At 47.8% G+C, this 13,983-nt stretch overlaps 1 protein-coding gene across 10 annotated transcripts in view; it reads left to right on the top strand.

Moving 5' to 3' along the window:
- The window catches only part of MTMR14 (myotubularin related protein 14), a 50,362-nt gene that overhangs the window by 16,134 nt on the left and 20,245 nt on the right, over positions 1-13,983 (top strand). For 3 of the 10 annotated variants that reach the window (XM_008151802.3, XM_008151795.3, XM_054729668.1), the window contains exons 6-10: positions 938-1,060; positions 2,076-2,149; positions 7,131-7,201; positions 7,822-7,896; positions 12,653-12,719. In XM_008151802.3, the coding sequence (XP_008150024.1) occupies positions 938-1,060; positions 2,076-2,149; positions 7,131-7,201; positions 7,822-7,896; positions 12,653-12,719 (410 nt within the window). The remainder of the gene's footprint in view (positions 1-937; positions 1,061-2,075; positions 2,150-7,130; positions 7,202-7,821; positions 7,897-12,652; positions 12,720-13,983) is intronic. The other 7 variants (XM_054729666.1, XM_028161512.2, XM_054729667.1 and 4 more) reach the window with 4 other exon arrangements.

The raw sequence follows: 13,983 nt of genomic DNA, 5'->3' as shown, positions 1-13,983 counted from the left end.
CTTTCCAAATGTTCTTAGAAAACAGCAGTATAGGATATTTTGGAAAAGCTCCTTTGCATGGTCTGCACCACATGGGAAGTCTTTAACTGGTATCAAGTGTCTCTGGAATGCACGTGAGCACCCTAGTAAGATCAGCTGCCCCACATCATGGCTCAGTCCCTGGAAGGCCTCACACTGTGCCTGGGGTTCTGCCTGTGAGTCCGAGAGCAGCGGCCTGGCTTGTGCTCAGGAATGTTTGGCTCTTCCCCTGAGATCAGCCAGGCCTTCTTCCACAGCTTATACTTTTTGGTGAGGAGACTGCTAGGGACAGCTAAGCAGTGGACATAAAAAAAATTAATGGGGACTGTTTGCTCATTCTACTTTTGCCTTAATCTGTGTGACTGATCAAAAAGGGGATTAGGAAGATTTTATCTTTCTCCTGGCTTCATAGGCCTGCTAAATAGAAGGAATTCAGTTGCTAGTATCTCACATTCAGTTGATAAGATAGCTTTAAAAAGTCCATCTGCCATCAAGAATTTCAGTCTGTTCCGATATGAGCAAGCCATGGCTAAAAATGGTCATAAAGGTGGAGGGATATAAACTCTATAATGGAAGCTCAAATACTCTATCAGCCATCAGCTTGCTGCTTTTTAGAACTTGGAGATTATCTTGGGTCTTCTGGCTAAATGTCAAGCTGGGCCAAAAAGCCTTTCCCTGGTTCAGGGCTGCAACTTGCTTCTTTGAAATGCATCTCAGAGGAGGTAATCTCTTAGAAAGTCACCTTCTCCAAATCTTTTCTAGAACCAGTGTTTCTGTCTTCCCTTCCCTCCATTTTCTGGAGAAGGGAAACAATTTCTTGCCAATAACATCTGTATTTCTTTGAACAAGCTCACCAACCCCCAGTTCTTTTTTTGAATGAGTGTGCAGTGCAACTTCTCCCTCTGGCTCTCTGTTTCAGAAGTTCCGACACACATCTTTTTGATAAGGTCAGAGGCTATGACATCAAGCTGCTTCGGTACCTGTCAGTCAAATACATCTGTGACCTGATGGTAGAGAACAAGAAGGTGAAGTTTGGCATGAAGTAAGTACAGGCCACCCACTGTGAAATGGGCAGAAGCTATGTGTTCACAGGCTTTCGGGTTGGTGGTAGTACGTAGTGGTTACTGAGGGCTCACCACATGCCAGGCCTTGTGCTAAGAGCTTTCTGTCATCCTTACATTGTACCTTCACACAGCCCTGCAACAGGTTTTAGTGTTGCCTACCTTGCAGGCAGGGAACTGAAGCACAGAGAAGTTAAATAACTTGCTCAAGTTCATCCAGATAGTAACGAAGGAGCCAGGAGTCTCCAACCTGTGCTCTGCTGCCTCTGAGACACCCTTGAAGGTTTTCCTTTGGCTCCAAGTTCTACACCATCTCTGGTAGATTAGAGTCTCTTGTAGTGGGACGACAACAACAAAAATCAGTGTATATTCAGTTTTTACTTCGCATGTGGAACAAATCTTCATGTGATAAGGCAGAACTTGCAAAATTGGAACCCTTGTGAGGGTGATGAAATTGTAGATTTTCTGAACATTTTTTTATAATATTGACTTTTAATTATGCTGAGGTTGTCCTAGAAAATAAGGCATAAGCTCTACAGATATCTGAATATCTCTTACCCTCCTCCTTCATCTGTCAGGACAGTCCTAAGTCTTTGCCCTTCAGATGCTGCTTGTTCCCCCTGTTTAGGAGTGTCCTCAGTGAGTACTGAGGTGAGAGCCCCCAAAGTTATTTGGCTCTCGTCTTACACCACCTTCCAGGTCAAAGTGGCTGTGCTGCCTTCACTTGTGGGACTTAGGTGGAAGGTTGTTCTGCAAATTTAGGTTCTGGTTGTGTTGCTGCAGTATTAGAGGGAGAGTAACCTCTCTCGCTTGATATGTTAGGGTAGGGGCAGCTACATTTCTTAATTGTTCAAAGTAAACACTGTTGAAGGAAATCATTGGTAACTCTAAAGAGTAGTTTGTTTAGCAAGAGGTTCGTTTAAGTTGTTACAGTACTCATTGGGGAATGGTGTGTCTGTGTTGTGATGTCATAACACATTATGTCCTGTCTTGTAGTGTAACCTCCTCCGAGAAGGTGGACAAAGCCCAGCGCTATGCCGACTTCACTCTCCTCTCCATCCCGTATCCAGGTAGGGAGTCTTTTCAGGGTCTAGTCAAGTGGCAGGCTTCCAAGGACCCGGGGCTCTCGGAGGCCGTCGGAGGCCTTTTCACTTAGTGTCCCAGAGCTTTCTGGGAGGATCTTGTCGGTCAGCATAGCACACCGTGGCTCCCACACAGAGGCGGTCACACCCAGGGTAGGGCGCTGTCCTGGACGAGGCTTTCCATTCTCAGGGGCCTAGGGGTTGAGCGAGTTACTTCACCTCTCTGAGCCTGAGGCTTTCTCAGGTGTCATTTGGAGCTCAGTGCAGCTTAACTCAGGGTTTTGTTGTGAAGATTAGATGAGACCATGTTTATCCGTGTGCTCTGTGCAGGCAAGGTAGAAAATGACATTGTGAGTATTCAGGGTCACCAACAAATCATGCCAGTCTGGCCCCAGCGGATGTGACCCTTTTTGCAAGGCTCTTCTGGTAGGAGAAGAGTATCATTGCTCTACCCCTGGTTGCACGTAGTTGTGTGTCGTTGGTGGTGGCTTCACCATGTTGCAAAGCACTTTGGTGTGCATAGAGCTAGCTAGCTAGCTGCATTTGTCTTCGGCGCACAGACGTGTATGTGACCTGTGGGCAGTATTCTATGCACTGGATACTAAAGCTGTATTGGTCCAGTTGGTAACAATTAAGTTAGCTGGCTATACCCGTTTGTTCAGCCAGGGAGTCCAAGGAGCCCCAACAGCAGTGTAAGACTGTCAGCAAGCAGCAGGAAGTATACTCTTTCCTGCTTCTCAGCACCAGCCTCTGCCTTTAGTCCTGTGCTGGACCTTGTCTCCTCATCTTGGAGCCACATAGCCAATAGCAAGGGCAGGCCGGTGACAGCAGGTTGCTGTATAGCCAAGAGGCTTTCTCATTAGAACTACAAGTTCATCTAGTGCCTGGCAGGGAGAGTGAATCTTCATCAGTGTAAGTTGCTGACCCTGGATGGCCTGGTACTCTTACAACGGCCTCCACCGCACTCTCCTCATTCTTCTCTGCCAGCGTAGCATTTGGTGCCATGAAGAGCTGGGCTTGAGTCCCAGCTGTAGCACTGTGTATCCTTGAACAAGTCCCTTAACCCTTCTGAGCATCTGTTTCATTCTCCATAAAATGAAGATAATGGTGCTCATTTCAGGTTAAAGTGCCAGACCCATCCCTGACAGGTGCTCGGTAAACACCAGGCCAACGACGGGTACCTGGGAGGAAAGGCTCAGAGCAGCTCCTCTTCCCTCAGAGCACTGTGGGCAGATGCTGACCACAGCAGTCATGCCAGGAGCTTGCCAGCAGCAGAGCTGCATCCGGGCAGGAGTGTGCAACCAGGTGTCCACTCAAGCTGTCCGGTAGAGCTTGGTTTCTGACCAGGCTGTGACTCCCGGGAGATGTTTTGGGGGGACTTCACAGACTGAAGTTTTCTGCAGAAAAGTCCGCGTTGCCTGAGGAACCAGACATTGCTTTCTTTGCTTATGTTTTGGTTCTTTTTTTTTTTCTTTTTTTTTTTTTTTGTTTTGGTTCTAAGGACGTAATTACAAAAAGTTTTGCCAGAAGTTTGAAAACCACTACTTCAGAACAATAGCACAATATCCTTTCTGTGGTAGTTTAACAACTTGTTACAGGGCTCCCAAAATGTTAGCACCCTTTGACTCAGTTATTCATTAGGCCATAATCCTGCCAACTTGGGGGTAAAGATGTTCATCACAGTGTCTGTTGATACCAGCAAAATGTGGGAAATGTTTTCATTAATCAGAATAATGAATGTGTAAATGATGGTACAGCCTTTGATAGAATGGAATATTACATAGTCATAGAAAAATGCTTTAACTTTTTGACATGGAAAGATGCTTAAGATGCGAAGCAGGATACAAGATTATATAAAGTAGTCCCCCCTTATTTGTGATTTCATTTTCTGTAGTTTTGGTTATCCATGGTTAGCCACGGTCTGAAAATATTAAGTGGAAAATTCCAGAAATAAACAGTTCATAAGTTTTAAACTGCATGCCATTCTGAGTAGTGTGATGAAATCTCACACTGTCCCTCTCTGTCCTGCCCCGGATGTGAATCATCTCTTTATCCAGCATATCCACAGTATTTATGCCACCTCAACTATCAGATCAACTGTCATGGTAGCACAGTGCTTGTGTTCAAGTAACCATTATTTTACTTAATTATGGTCCCAAAGCATAAGGCTAGTGATGTTGGCAATGCAGATATGCCAGAGAGAAGCTATAAAGTGTGTGTATAGTACATACACACTGTAGTATTGTAGTACAATTTTAACTATGTAAGGGGAAAAGTGCCTACACAATGTTTATATACTACATCTAAAAATGTTTATATATTACATCTGATAGTTTATGTATTGAGGGGAGGGATTAATAAAAATAAAGCCAAAAGCGACATATGTAATATTTTCAACAATAAAAAATTTATCCTACCTAATAAAATAGTAATATGCAAATTGACCGCACCTTCGCTATGCCCAAGCCACGCCCAGCAGCCAATCAGGGTGAGTATGCAAATTACCCAACAAAGATGGTGGTTAATTTGCATACGCTGAGGGAGGGAGGAGTGGAGACTGAAGACAACTTAGAAGGAAGAGGGAGGAAAAGACCGGGCGGAGCGGGGTGGAACGGGGCGGAGCAGGGCAGGCGGCAGTGGCGAGCGGGTGCAGGCGCAGTGGCCGCGCGGCCGCAACAGCCGCTTGCAGGATTTTCCTGCAAATGGGCTACTAGTTAAATAATAAATAAAGCCAAGGATGGGAGAGTTGCCATTGCACATGCAGAAAAGGGGACAGAGCACTTTTTAAAATATATACATTTTTATTGATTTCAGAGAGGAAGGGAGAGAGAGAGATAGAAACATCAGCGATGAAAGAGAATCATTGATCAGCTGCCTCCTGCACGCCCCACACTGGGGATCGAGCCCACAACCAGGCATGTGCCCTGACCAGGAATCAAACCGTGACCTCCTGGTTCATAGGTCAATGCTCAACCACTGAGCCATGCCGGCTGAAGAAGCACATTTAATTGCTATACTTATGTTCTTGAATTTCTTCACATGCCTGTATCACCTCATAAAAAGAAAAAGAAAATTACCATTATCCAAACCAAGTCATAAAATATACTTTGCTGAGGTTGTGGAGTCTCAGCTGAACCCTCTAATGACTTTGAAGCCCAGACAGGAACTGTGATGGTATCAGTTCTAGTTCTGTCCAACCAACTTGAGCTTAGACTGGCCCTTGAAAATGGGAAGTGTTCTGGGAGCACTTCCTTCAGGGACCGAAATAGATGGGACGAAAACTCCCAGCATGAGTTTAATTTGTCTCCTCCTTGAGTGCGGCTGTTCTCGCCCCACTTTTGTTCCCATTGCTCTTGCCTCTCAGTATGTTCAGAAGCCTGTTCAGGTGATGGATGTTAGAAATTGCCCTGGGTACTGAGTCTATTTTAATTCTATTTTTTTCTCACAAAAAATTGCTTCTGCATCATGGGCCAGTCAGAGCTCCTTCTAGAGCCTGCAGTGTTGATCTGAGCAGCTCGAGTTTGGGGGAAAAACACTTCATAGGAGCTCTGAGAGATAATTATGTCTTCTAAACCTGGGCTCATAAGCTCAGGGCCCCTGTCTGATATTTATGTTTCTTCTTGCTCCCAGTGAGGTACCAGGAATAGGCTGGAGTATTATAGCTGGGGATTGTTTCCTGACTTCGGAGTCAGAAGTGAGGTTTGGGGGATTAGGGTGCAAAGTGTGTGTGGGATGAGAGCCAAGTCTATAAACATGTGACTTTCATCTCCAAAGGAGCCTTTTCTTTCTTCCCTGGGTGACCTCAGACAGGAACTTGGCCCAAGAGTAGCTGGAGAGTTCCATGTTAATATTTTTGGCTTGTAGCCACTTCCACAGAATTTGAACAACTGTTTTGCCTTTGGGGACCTCACCAAACAGACCTGTGGCCAAAGCCATGTGCCCCCCAAAGTTTGTGTTGTCCTGCTTGAGGAACTGAGAGTGACTTCAGGAAGCTTCTCTCAAGATGCCTTCTCCCATCCTTGGGGCTCGAAGCCACAGCAGCCCAAGGATGTCCCTGTGTTACGGTGTGAGAGCAAGCCGCATCCTTCCTGAGTCAGGCAGCTGCCTGTAAGCTGCGGGCTGGCACTGTGGGCTCTTGTTGCAGCAGCAGCATGATGCTAATGTGCTGCCATTTGAATGCCACTTGTACCAGAGCTGTGCTAGGTGTTTTATATGTGTTACTTCATTTTATCCTTAACCATGTTACAAATGAGAAGATCAAGGCTTAGAGAATTTAAACAACTTGTTCGCCGTCCCAGAGCTAAGCTAAAAGCTGAGATTTGAAGCTGGGAATGTTGCCTACGCCCTTTCTCTCCACATTTCCTCTCTGTATTCCTGAGGATTTACCCTAGTGGAGTTTATCATTTTTCTAGCAAATGATACAGAAAGCACATCTTGGCCAGGTTTGTTGGAGCTGGACCTGTCTCTTGAGCACCTGTCACATTTCAGGCACTGTCTGTGTCCTTTCCAGTACGTTACAGTGTTCAGCCCTCACTGAGAGCCTGCGAGTTTGGTGTCAGAGCGGAGGGGAGTGATCTGTAACTACATAAATTGCCGAGATGGTGCTGTCAGGACTCCAATTGTAGGCCATGTTTTTGTTTGCTGGCTGTTGACACTTCAGGGGCATGTAGGACAGAGGACCTGAAACGAGAAAGTTGTAACCAATAACTCCATCAGTGAGTACAGATGGAGAGAGATACAGAAAGGTATGCAGGCAGGTCATATGTCCTTGGGAAGGCATGTAACTGGAAACCAGACTATCTCTCACCTGCCCATTCCACTCCCCACCCCCCACCCCCAGGTCAACTGTGGCTTCGCTTGGGGCCTACCATGTGTAGAAGCTGGTGGCCCCCTCAGTCCTACAGCACTCGGGCATCTCAGGAGACTGGGCTAGAAAGAGTGGTGTCGTAACTCTGCCCTTCTTTTCCAGGCTGTGAATTTTTCAAGGAATATAAGGATCGGGATTACATGGCTGAAGGGCTCATTTTTAACTGGAAGCAGGTATGAACAATAATATTTGTAGGCTTGGGTCTTACGTTTCTTTGTAAAGGGAGACTATGGAGAACAGCTAACAATCTTTTTGGAGAAAACAAGGACCTTCCCTTCCCCTCCCCTCCCCTCTCCCTCCCCCTCCCCTAAATGAGTCTCATTTTTTTCTCTCCTTCTTGTATATACATGTTTACATTCACATTATATATACTTTCCTTTCCCCTTTAATTTCTCCCTTTCTGTAAAGGCGTTTTCAGGGACAAAATAGGAAAAGTCCTTCCTCTTTGCTCCACCATCTGTGTCAAGAGTGGGACCAGCACCTGTTCCTTCCCCAGTCAGTGGGAGCAGGCCACAGGAGCTGCTGGGGCTGAGCACAGGTCCATCACATCTGTCTCAGCGGTAAACACTCGAGCTGCTAAACGGAAAGCTCCACTCAGCAGCAACATCCGGTCCCTTTCACCTTAAGCTCTCACTCCCAGGGTAGCACAGGCATCTGGCTCAGAGGGCAAGCACTACGGAGGGACATCCTGGCTGCCTGTGGTAGCCACAGCTTCAGGGCCACAACTTGCCCTGTCACCAGGGCTTCTCCTGATGGCCAGCCCGAATCTCACAGGTGTCCTTTCTGTCCCCAGGACTACGTCGATGCCCCATTGAGCATCCCCGAGTTCCTGACTTGCTCTCTGAACATTGACTGGAGCCAGTATCAGGTGAGGGGCCCCACTCGAGCAGGGCAGAATAAGGGAAATGGGCCAAGGGGACGCTTGGTGCCAGTCCCTCATGCAGATACCGGGAGGCTGGCTGGTGCCCTCCAACCTTGCACTGCCTAGGAAAGGAGGAACTGCTCATCTGTTGACTCTCTCTCCTGATTCGCTCTTGGCCCAGAAAATCTAACGTGACTCAAACATCTGTGTCCACCAGGGGGTTCTGTTTCCAGAGGACCTCGTGATGTCTGCTTTCCAGCTCTGGGCTTTAGTAATTTTTTTTCCTTTTTCCTTTTAAATGTGTGTTCTGCCAGAGGAAGTGCAGAGCTGCCTGACCTCATTTGATTATAAAACTTCAAAATTATTTCCATTGTGCTCCTCTCTGTCGCTGGCTACCATGGAAGAGGCCCTGGTCTCACTGGCTGGATCCATCTATCTACTTACTGTGTCGCTGTACAGGTCCAGAGGCGTCAGCAGTTCCTTGTCACTTGCTTCGGCCAGGACAAGTAGCCTTGTTTTCCCTATCTGTTCCCTCTGCCTGGCTGACACACTGCCTTCAGGATTGGGCTCAGTGTCCATTCCAGGAGGACTTCCCTGATGTCCTCTCCCGCACACCTGGAGGGTCACATACCTGTATCCATATTCCCATTGACTCCTAGGCAAAGTTATCATGGAATTTTCCACTGAAATATGGTCACTGGTTTAGAGATCTGCTTCCCCGTCTCCAGTAGACAGAGCTCCAGCAGTACGAGCAGCCACCGCCTGTGCGTCCCCAGCACAGAATCTAGAGCTGGAAAGACCAAGCCAGTGAAACCTCCTGTCTCCCTCCTCCCTCCCTCCACCCCATCCACCCCTGAGGTCTCTCAGAGAGGCCCAGCCCAGCTCTTAGGCAGCTATGTGTTCCCATATGATCTTAGACTGTTTTCCTAGTAGCAGGTGGTATGTAAAGGTAGAGGTTGTGCTGCTTTTATCTTACACATCCAGCCCCCAATCACAGAGCAGGTGCTCCATGACTATTTGGTGAATGAGAGTGGTGTCAGGTCTCTATGCAGGTGTTTCTACAAGGGCGTATTAGGAACGACAGCAGGCCAGTGTTGTGCCCCAGCAGCCTGGGGAAGGGACAGGTTGGGGGGCCCTGCTGCCTGGTCTCAAGTCCCAGACTGTACCTGGACAGAGTGAGTGGCCAAAGGAATCTGCAGGCTTCCTTCTTAATTTATTATATGCAGAGGTCTCAAGTAGGCCCTACCCCAAGCCACACTTGCTCTCCCTTCTGGCACATTGTTTCTCCTTATGTGGGTACAAACTAGATCTGATAAACTACTTCCTCATCAAGTAAGGTGCAACCGTAGGGGTTCGATATGTTGACACTGCCAAGGACGTTTGTTTCTCTAGAAAGGAGTCCTGTGTGTGAGGAGTTCTGCTGAGTAGACAGAAGCCCTGGATCTAGGCCCCAGCTTGCTCAGCCTTTCTTGCAAGGCTCTGTGGCCTTGAGCAAGTGCCCTCAGTTCTCTCTGAAAGTGGAGTTAACTCCTATTTCAGCATTGTGGCGAGGTTCAAATATGATCACTGTGAGAAAGTGTCCTCTTAACTGAAATGCCAGGCTGATTTTTGTGATAATTAAGAACTAGGCTACTTACTAGCTTGCTAACTCAAGGGAGTGAACACTAATAACGTTCCAGGCACAAAAGGAGAAGGGCAGGGCTTCCTCTCAGGATTCCAGCCTCCCCAGTTGCTCAACTGGTTGGTCTCACTGGGCCTCCTACCATCCTCTTCCTCAGCCAGGTGTGGTTTCTGGCCTTTCAGCCCCTTCACATGGGGGTCCAGGACCCCCCATCACTCCTCACTCATTCATCATTCACTCATTAGCCCACTGCCAGGTTTCCCAGGCCAGGCCTCTCTTGGTGATCTGCATCTGCATCACCTTTTGCAAGTATCCCTCTGGGCAGCCATCTCAAACTCAAGCTGGCCAAACTGCCCACAGCCTACAGTGCCGCCAGACCCGCCACCATTTACCTAGATGCTCAAACTTGAAAATTGGGTGCTTTTCTCCCCCCACGCCCATTGCCACATCCCATCAATTCTTAAATCTCTGTCCCTGGTGAAACTCTCCAGTTCTTCTTGCCTCCCTCTCTTAGCCTAGTCCAGGCCACTGTCATCTCAAGAGAATCTCATGTCTGAATGTGGGGTGCATTGAGGGGTTCTGGAAATGGTGAATGTAAAGCCTCATCAAATAGCACTACTCAAATCACGGAGCAAGTTCTTCATAGACTGTTTTCCTAGTAGCAGGTGGTATGTAAAGGTAGAGGTTGTGCTGCTAAAACCCACCAATGACTTTGTTTGTTTGTTTGTTTGTTTGTTTGTTTATTTCAGAGAGGAAGGGAGAGAGAGAGAGAGAGAAACATCAATGATGAGAATCATTGATTGGCTGCTTCCTGCACACCCCACACTGGGGATCCAACCCACACCCGGGCATGTGCGCAATCACTGAACCACGCCAGCCAGGCCCCCACCACTGACTTTCGTCCAGGACCCTTATGTGGCCCACCGGCTCCCATGTCCCAGCCTTGTTCCTGTGGATGGCCATCCTCTCCCCCAGCCACACCGGCCTCCTTTTAGCCCCTGAAGGAAGAGTGCTTTCCAGGTTTGCACATGCTATTCTCTCTGCCAGAAACACTCGTCCACTTTCCCTCTCTTCTTCTTATATTCATGTCACCACCTCCAAAAAGTGCTCCCTAATGGTCCCCCGGATCAGGCTAGGCTCAGCCCACCAACTCCATGGTCCCGCAGCATCCTAGAGGTCTTCTTTTCATCAGTCCACCTGCAGCAGTTCACTTTGCCTTCCCTCTCCTGCAGCCCCGTGAGGGCTGAGGTCATTGTTCGCCACGGTGTCCCAGGGCCCGTGGTTCACCCATTGATGTCCACAAGTGGGAGAGTGCTTGTGGCAAGACACGTGTGGTCTTGCAGCTCTCCATGCAACCAGATTGAATTCCATAGGGGTCTGCTTTTTCTTTCTGTGCCCTATGACCCCTTCCAGCGTCTGCTCAAGCTAGCCCCTGACCGTGAATAGGCAGTGAAGGAACATTCTACAGGTGTATCATAGTCCCTAAAGCACTAAGCCTTGGAGATGCAGAGATGCCAAAATGGTCTCTGTCCTTGCTGGGCTCAGTGTAGAAGAGGCAACAAAATAACCATCACCTGCATCATAGAGGTATTGACCAGTGGCCGCAGAAGAAGACTGCAGAGAAGATGAGCTTTCCAGTCAGGGGGAAGAGTGCTCCAGGCATAAAAACATAAGTCGCCTGGTGCACACCTCCACACTCAGACTTATGGATCATGTCGGATAAGAGAGTCAGGTCAGCCTAGATTTTAGTGCACTTCCCAGGTCTTCCTCACATTCTGCAATCTCCTCAAACTTATTTCTTTGTTATTGTAGGAAAAGTCCCTGCAGTGTAGCATGTGACTAAGAATGTGAACTTCGAAGTCCAGTAGGGCTGGGTTCATGCCCCAGCTCAGCTTAGCTCTGTGACCTTGAGCCTCTCCCAACCCATCGCTCCCCAGCCTATGGCTCCTCTCCCAGCACTGAGCTCATTGTGAATTTGCTGCCTCTCCCTAGTTGTCAGGGTCCCCTTTGAATAATCACCTGGTTCTGATCCTTGTTTGGTCCTGCCCACTCCTCGCTGCTGCAGCCTTTCCCCAGCCCGCCTGACTTCCCTGGGCTTTGTGCTACATAACTCCTGCCTCCTGCTCCTGCTTTTCCTCCCACTTCGAGAATTACAGCTCTCAGGAAATCTGTTGGCAGTGGTGTGTCTGACACGCTTGAGCCAGATGAGTGGAGACCCTGTGCTCCTGCGGGTAATGGCTTTATTAGTGCAGCACTGTCTCTGGAGCTGCTGAAAGTGGGTCAGAACTCGCCAGGGGCCCTGGGAGGGTCACATAAATGAGCCTGTTTTAAATTCCTGGGAAAACCTTTCCAATTACAGGTGTCGTGTTCACCCTCCCCCCGGGAAGCTCGCTCTCACTGGCATATCCGCCCTCTCTGCACAGCCCTGGAACACGGATAAACAGTTGTGTTGAGAGGCTTCCCCACGTGGGGGGAGGGGCTGCAAAACTGGGTCAAGCCCCTCCATGGAATTCCAGATCCGAGTGGACTATTTCTAAGAGCGTCTGGTCTAGACCTCTTGGGCTAGGACAGAGGTCCCAATCTCTTTACAGCTTTTGCCTATTTTTCATCTCCCACCTCATGGGCTTCCTGTTTTAAAAGATTCTGTCTGCCCAACAGACTGCATTTATTATTCATCAAAAGACAGGGTATGCAGTGAATAGCAGTAAAAAGCAAATGAAACATGGTTGATGAGAAGCTTGATATTTTCCTTGGTTTCTGTGATGTGTTAGCAAATGAAGGAATGATTCTTTCTGTTTAGCAACAGTGGCCACCAGCTCAAGGCTCTTTGTTCCCTTCTGTTAGTCCCCTGGAGAGCCATGTGGGGAGCCCAGGGCTTAGAGGAGGCCACCGGATGACTGCTGCTGTGGGTGTGGGGCTGTGCATAGCTTCCCCTTTCTCACTGTCATGAGTAAGGGGGACCTGTGGGGTGAGGGTGCAGGGAAAGGTGGAAGGAGCTCTCAGAATGGGGAATGAAGTCTCTGGTTATCTGGGATTTGTTGCCCCAGAATAACTCAGCATTTTATTTTTTTTTAAACTTCAAATTCTCAGTCTGAGTTAAATATCTATTCTTAGATCCCTTTTATCTTTCTTCTCCTACAGAGCTGGGACCTGGTGCAACAAACACAAAACTACCTGAAACTGCTGCTTTCCATAATTAACAGCGACGGTGAGTCTGCCTCTGTCTGAGCCCTCAAGCCATTGGATCCCCTGGCTGTTCCCAGGTCATGACATTGAGAATGTGTGTTTGCTGGGGCCACAGAAGTGTATTTTGCTCTATGGTAGAAGGACTTGGGGATTCCCTTGTCCATTGGCAGCTTTATTCCATGTCCTTAAAACCCTAGAAAACAAAATTATGAACTCGTTACTATCTGAACCACATACAGGATGTTTCTGCACGGCACCAGCTGATCTTTGAGGGTCAGTGTTTTGTGGGGGGCCGGAATGGCCTCTTTTAATTCAGAAAGATGAGAGAAAATCAGTCCTGACTTCTTATTGGGCACATGAAAAAGGCCTTAGAGGACCAGTCAACCTACCCAAGTTGGCTATTTTGATTGGATGTCTCTGGAGCAGGCTGACTCTTCTCAATATCAATCAAGAATTCTGGCCCTAGCTGGTTTGGCTTAGTAGGTAGAGCATCAGCCTGTGGACTAAAGGGTCCTGGGTTTGATTCTAGTCAAGGGCACATGCCTGGGTTGTGGGCTCGATCCCTAGTGTGGGGTGTTCAGGAGGCAGCCAATCCATGAGTCTCTCACATCATTGATGTTCTATTGTTCTCTCCCTCTCCCTCCCTCTCTGAATTCAGTAAAAATATATTAAGCCCTAACCGGTATGGCTCAGTGGATAGAGCGTCAGCTTGCGGACTCAAGGGTCCCAGGTTCGATTCCGGTCAAGGGCATGTACCTTGGCTGCAGGCACATTTCCAGTAGGAGGTGTGCAGGAGGCAGCTGATTGATGTTTCTAACACTCTCTTCCTCTCCCTTCCTCTCTTTAAAAAAATCAATAACATATACTTTATATACATATATATATATATATATATGTATATGTATATGTATATGTATATGTTTTTTTAAAAATCATATAAAATTCTGTGGGTTTGCACTTGCTTGAACAAGTAGAATATATTAGCTTATATAACCAACCAGGCCCAAGAGCATAGCCAAGCACCTAATACCACAAAGAACCTCTCTTTGTTTTTCATACCTATTGTCTAATTAGCTTCATGGCCCACAACCCTTCCAGACTTGCTTTCTGCCATCTTAACTTCCCCAGAAGAAGACTGCTTCTGTCCGAGCTCATGCTCAGTGGCCCAGTTTGGGTCAAGTGCCCATCTCTGAATCAGTCCCTGTGGCCAGGTTTGCCAGAGTCATTCCTGTCCCTGGAGCTAGGCAATGGTTCTCTGTCTGGGGCTGTACTGCCCCTCATGGTGG

This window comes from Eptesicus fuscus, chromosome 18, assembly GCF_027574615.1.
Source record: "Eptesicus fuscus isolate TK198812 chromosome 18, DD_ASM_mEF_20220401, whole genome shotgun sequence".
In the NCBI taxonomy this organism is placed as follows: domain Eukaryota; kingdom Metazoa; phylum Chordata; class Mammalia; order Chiroptera; family Vespertilionidae; genus Eptesicus; species Eptesicus fuscus.
The sequence above is the reverse complement of the archived record's forward strand: the minus strand, read 5'-3'. Positions and strand labels throughout refer to the sequence as shown.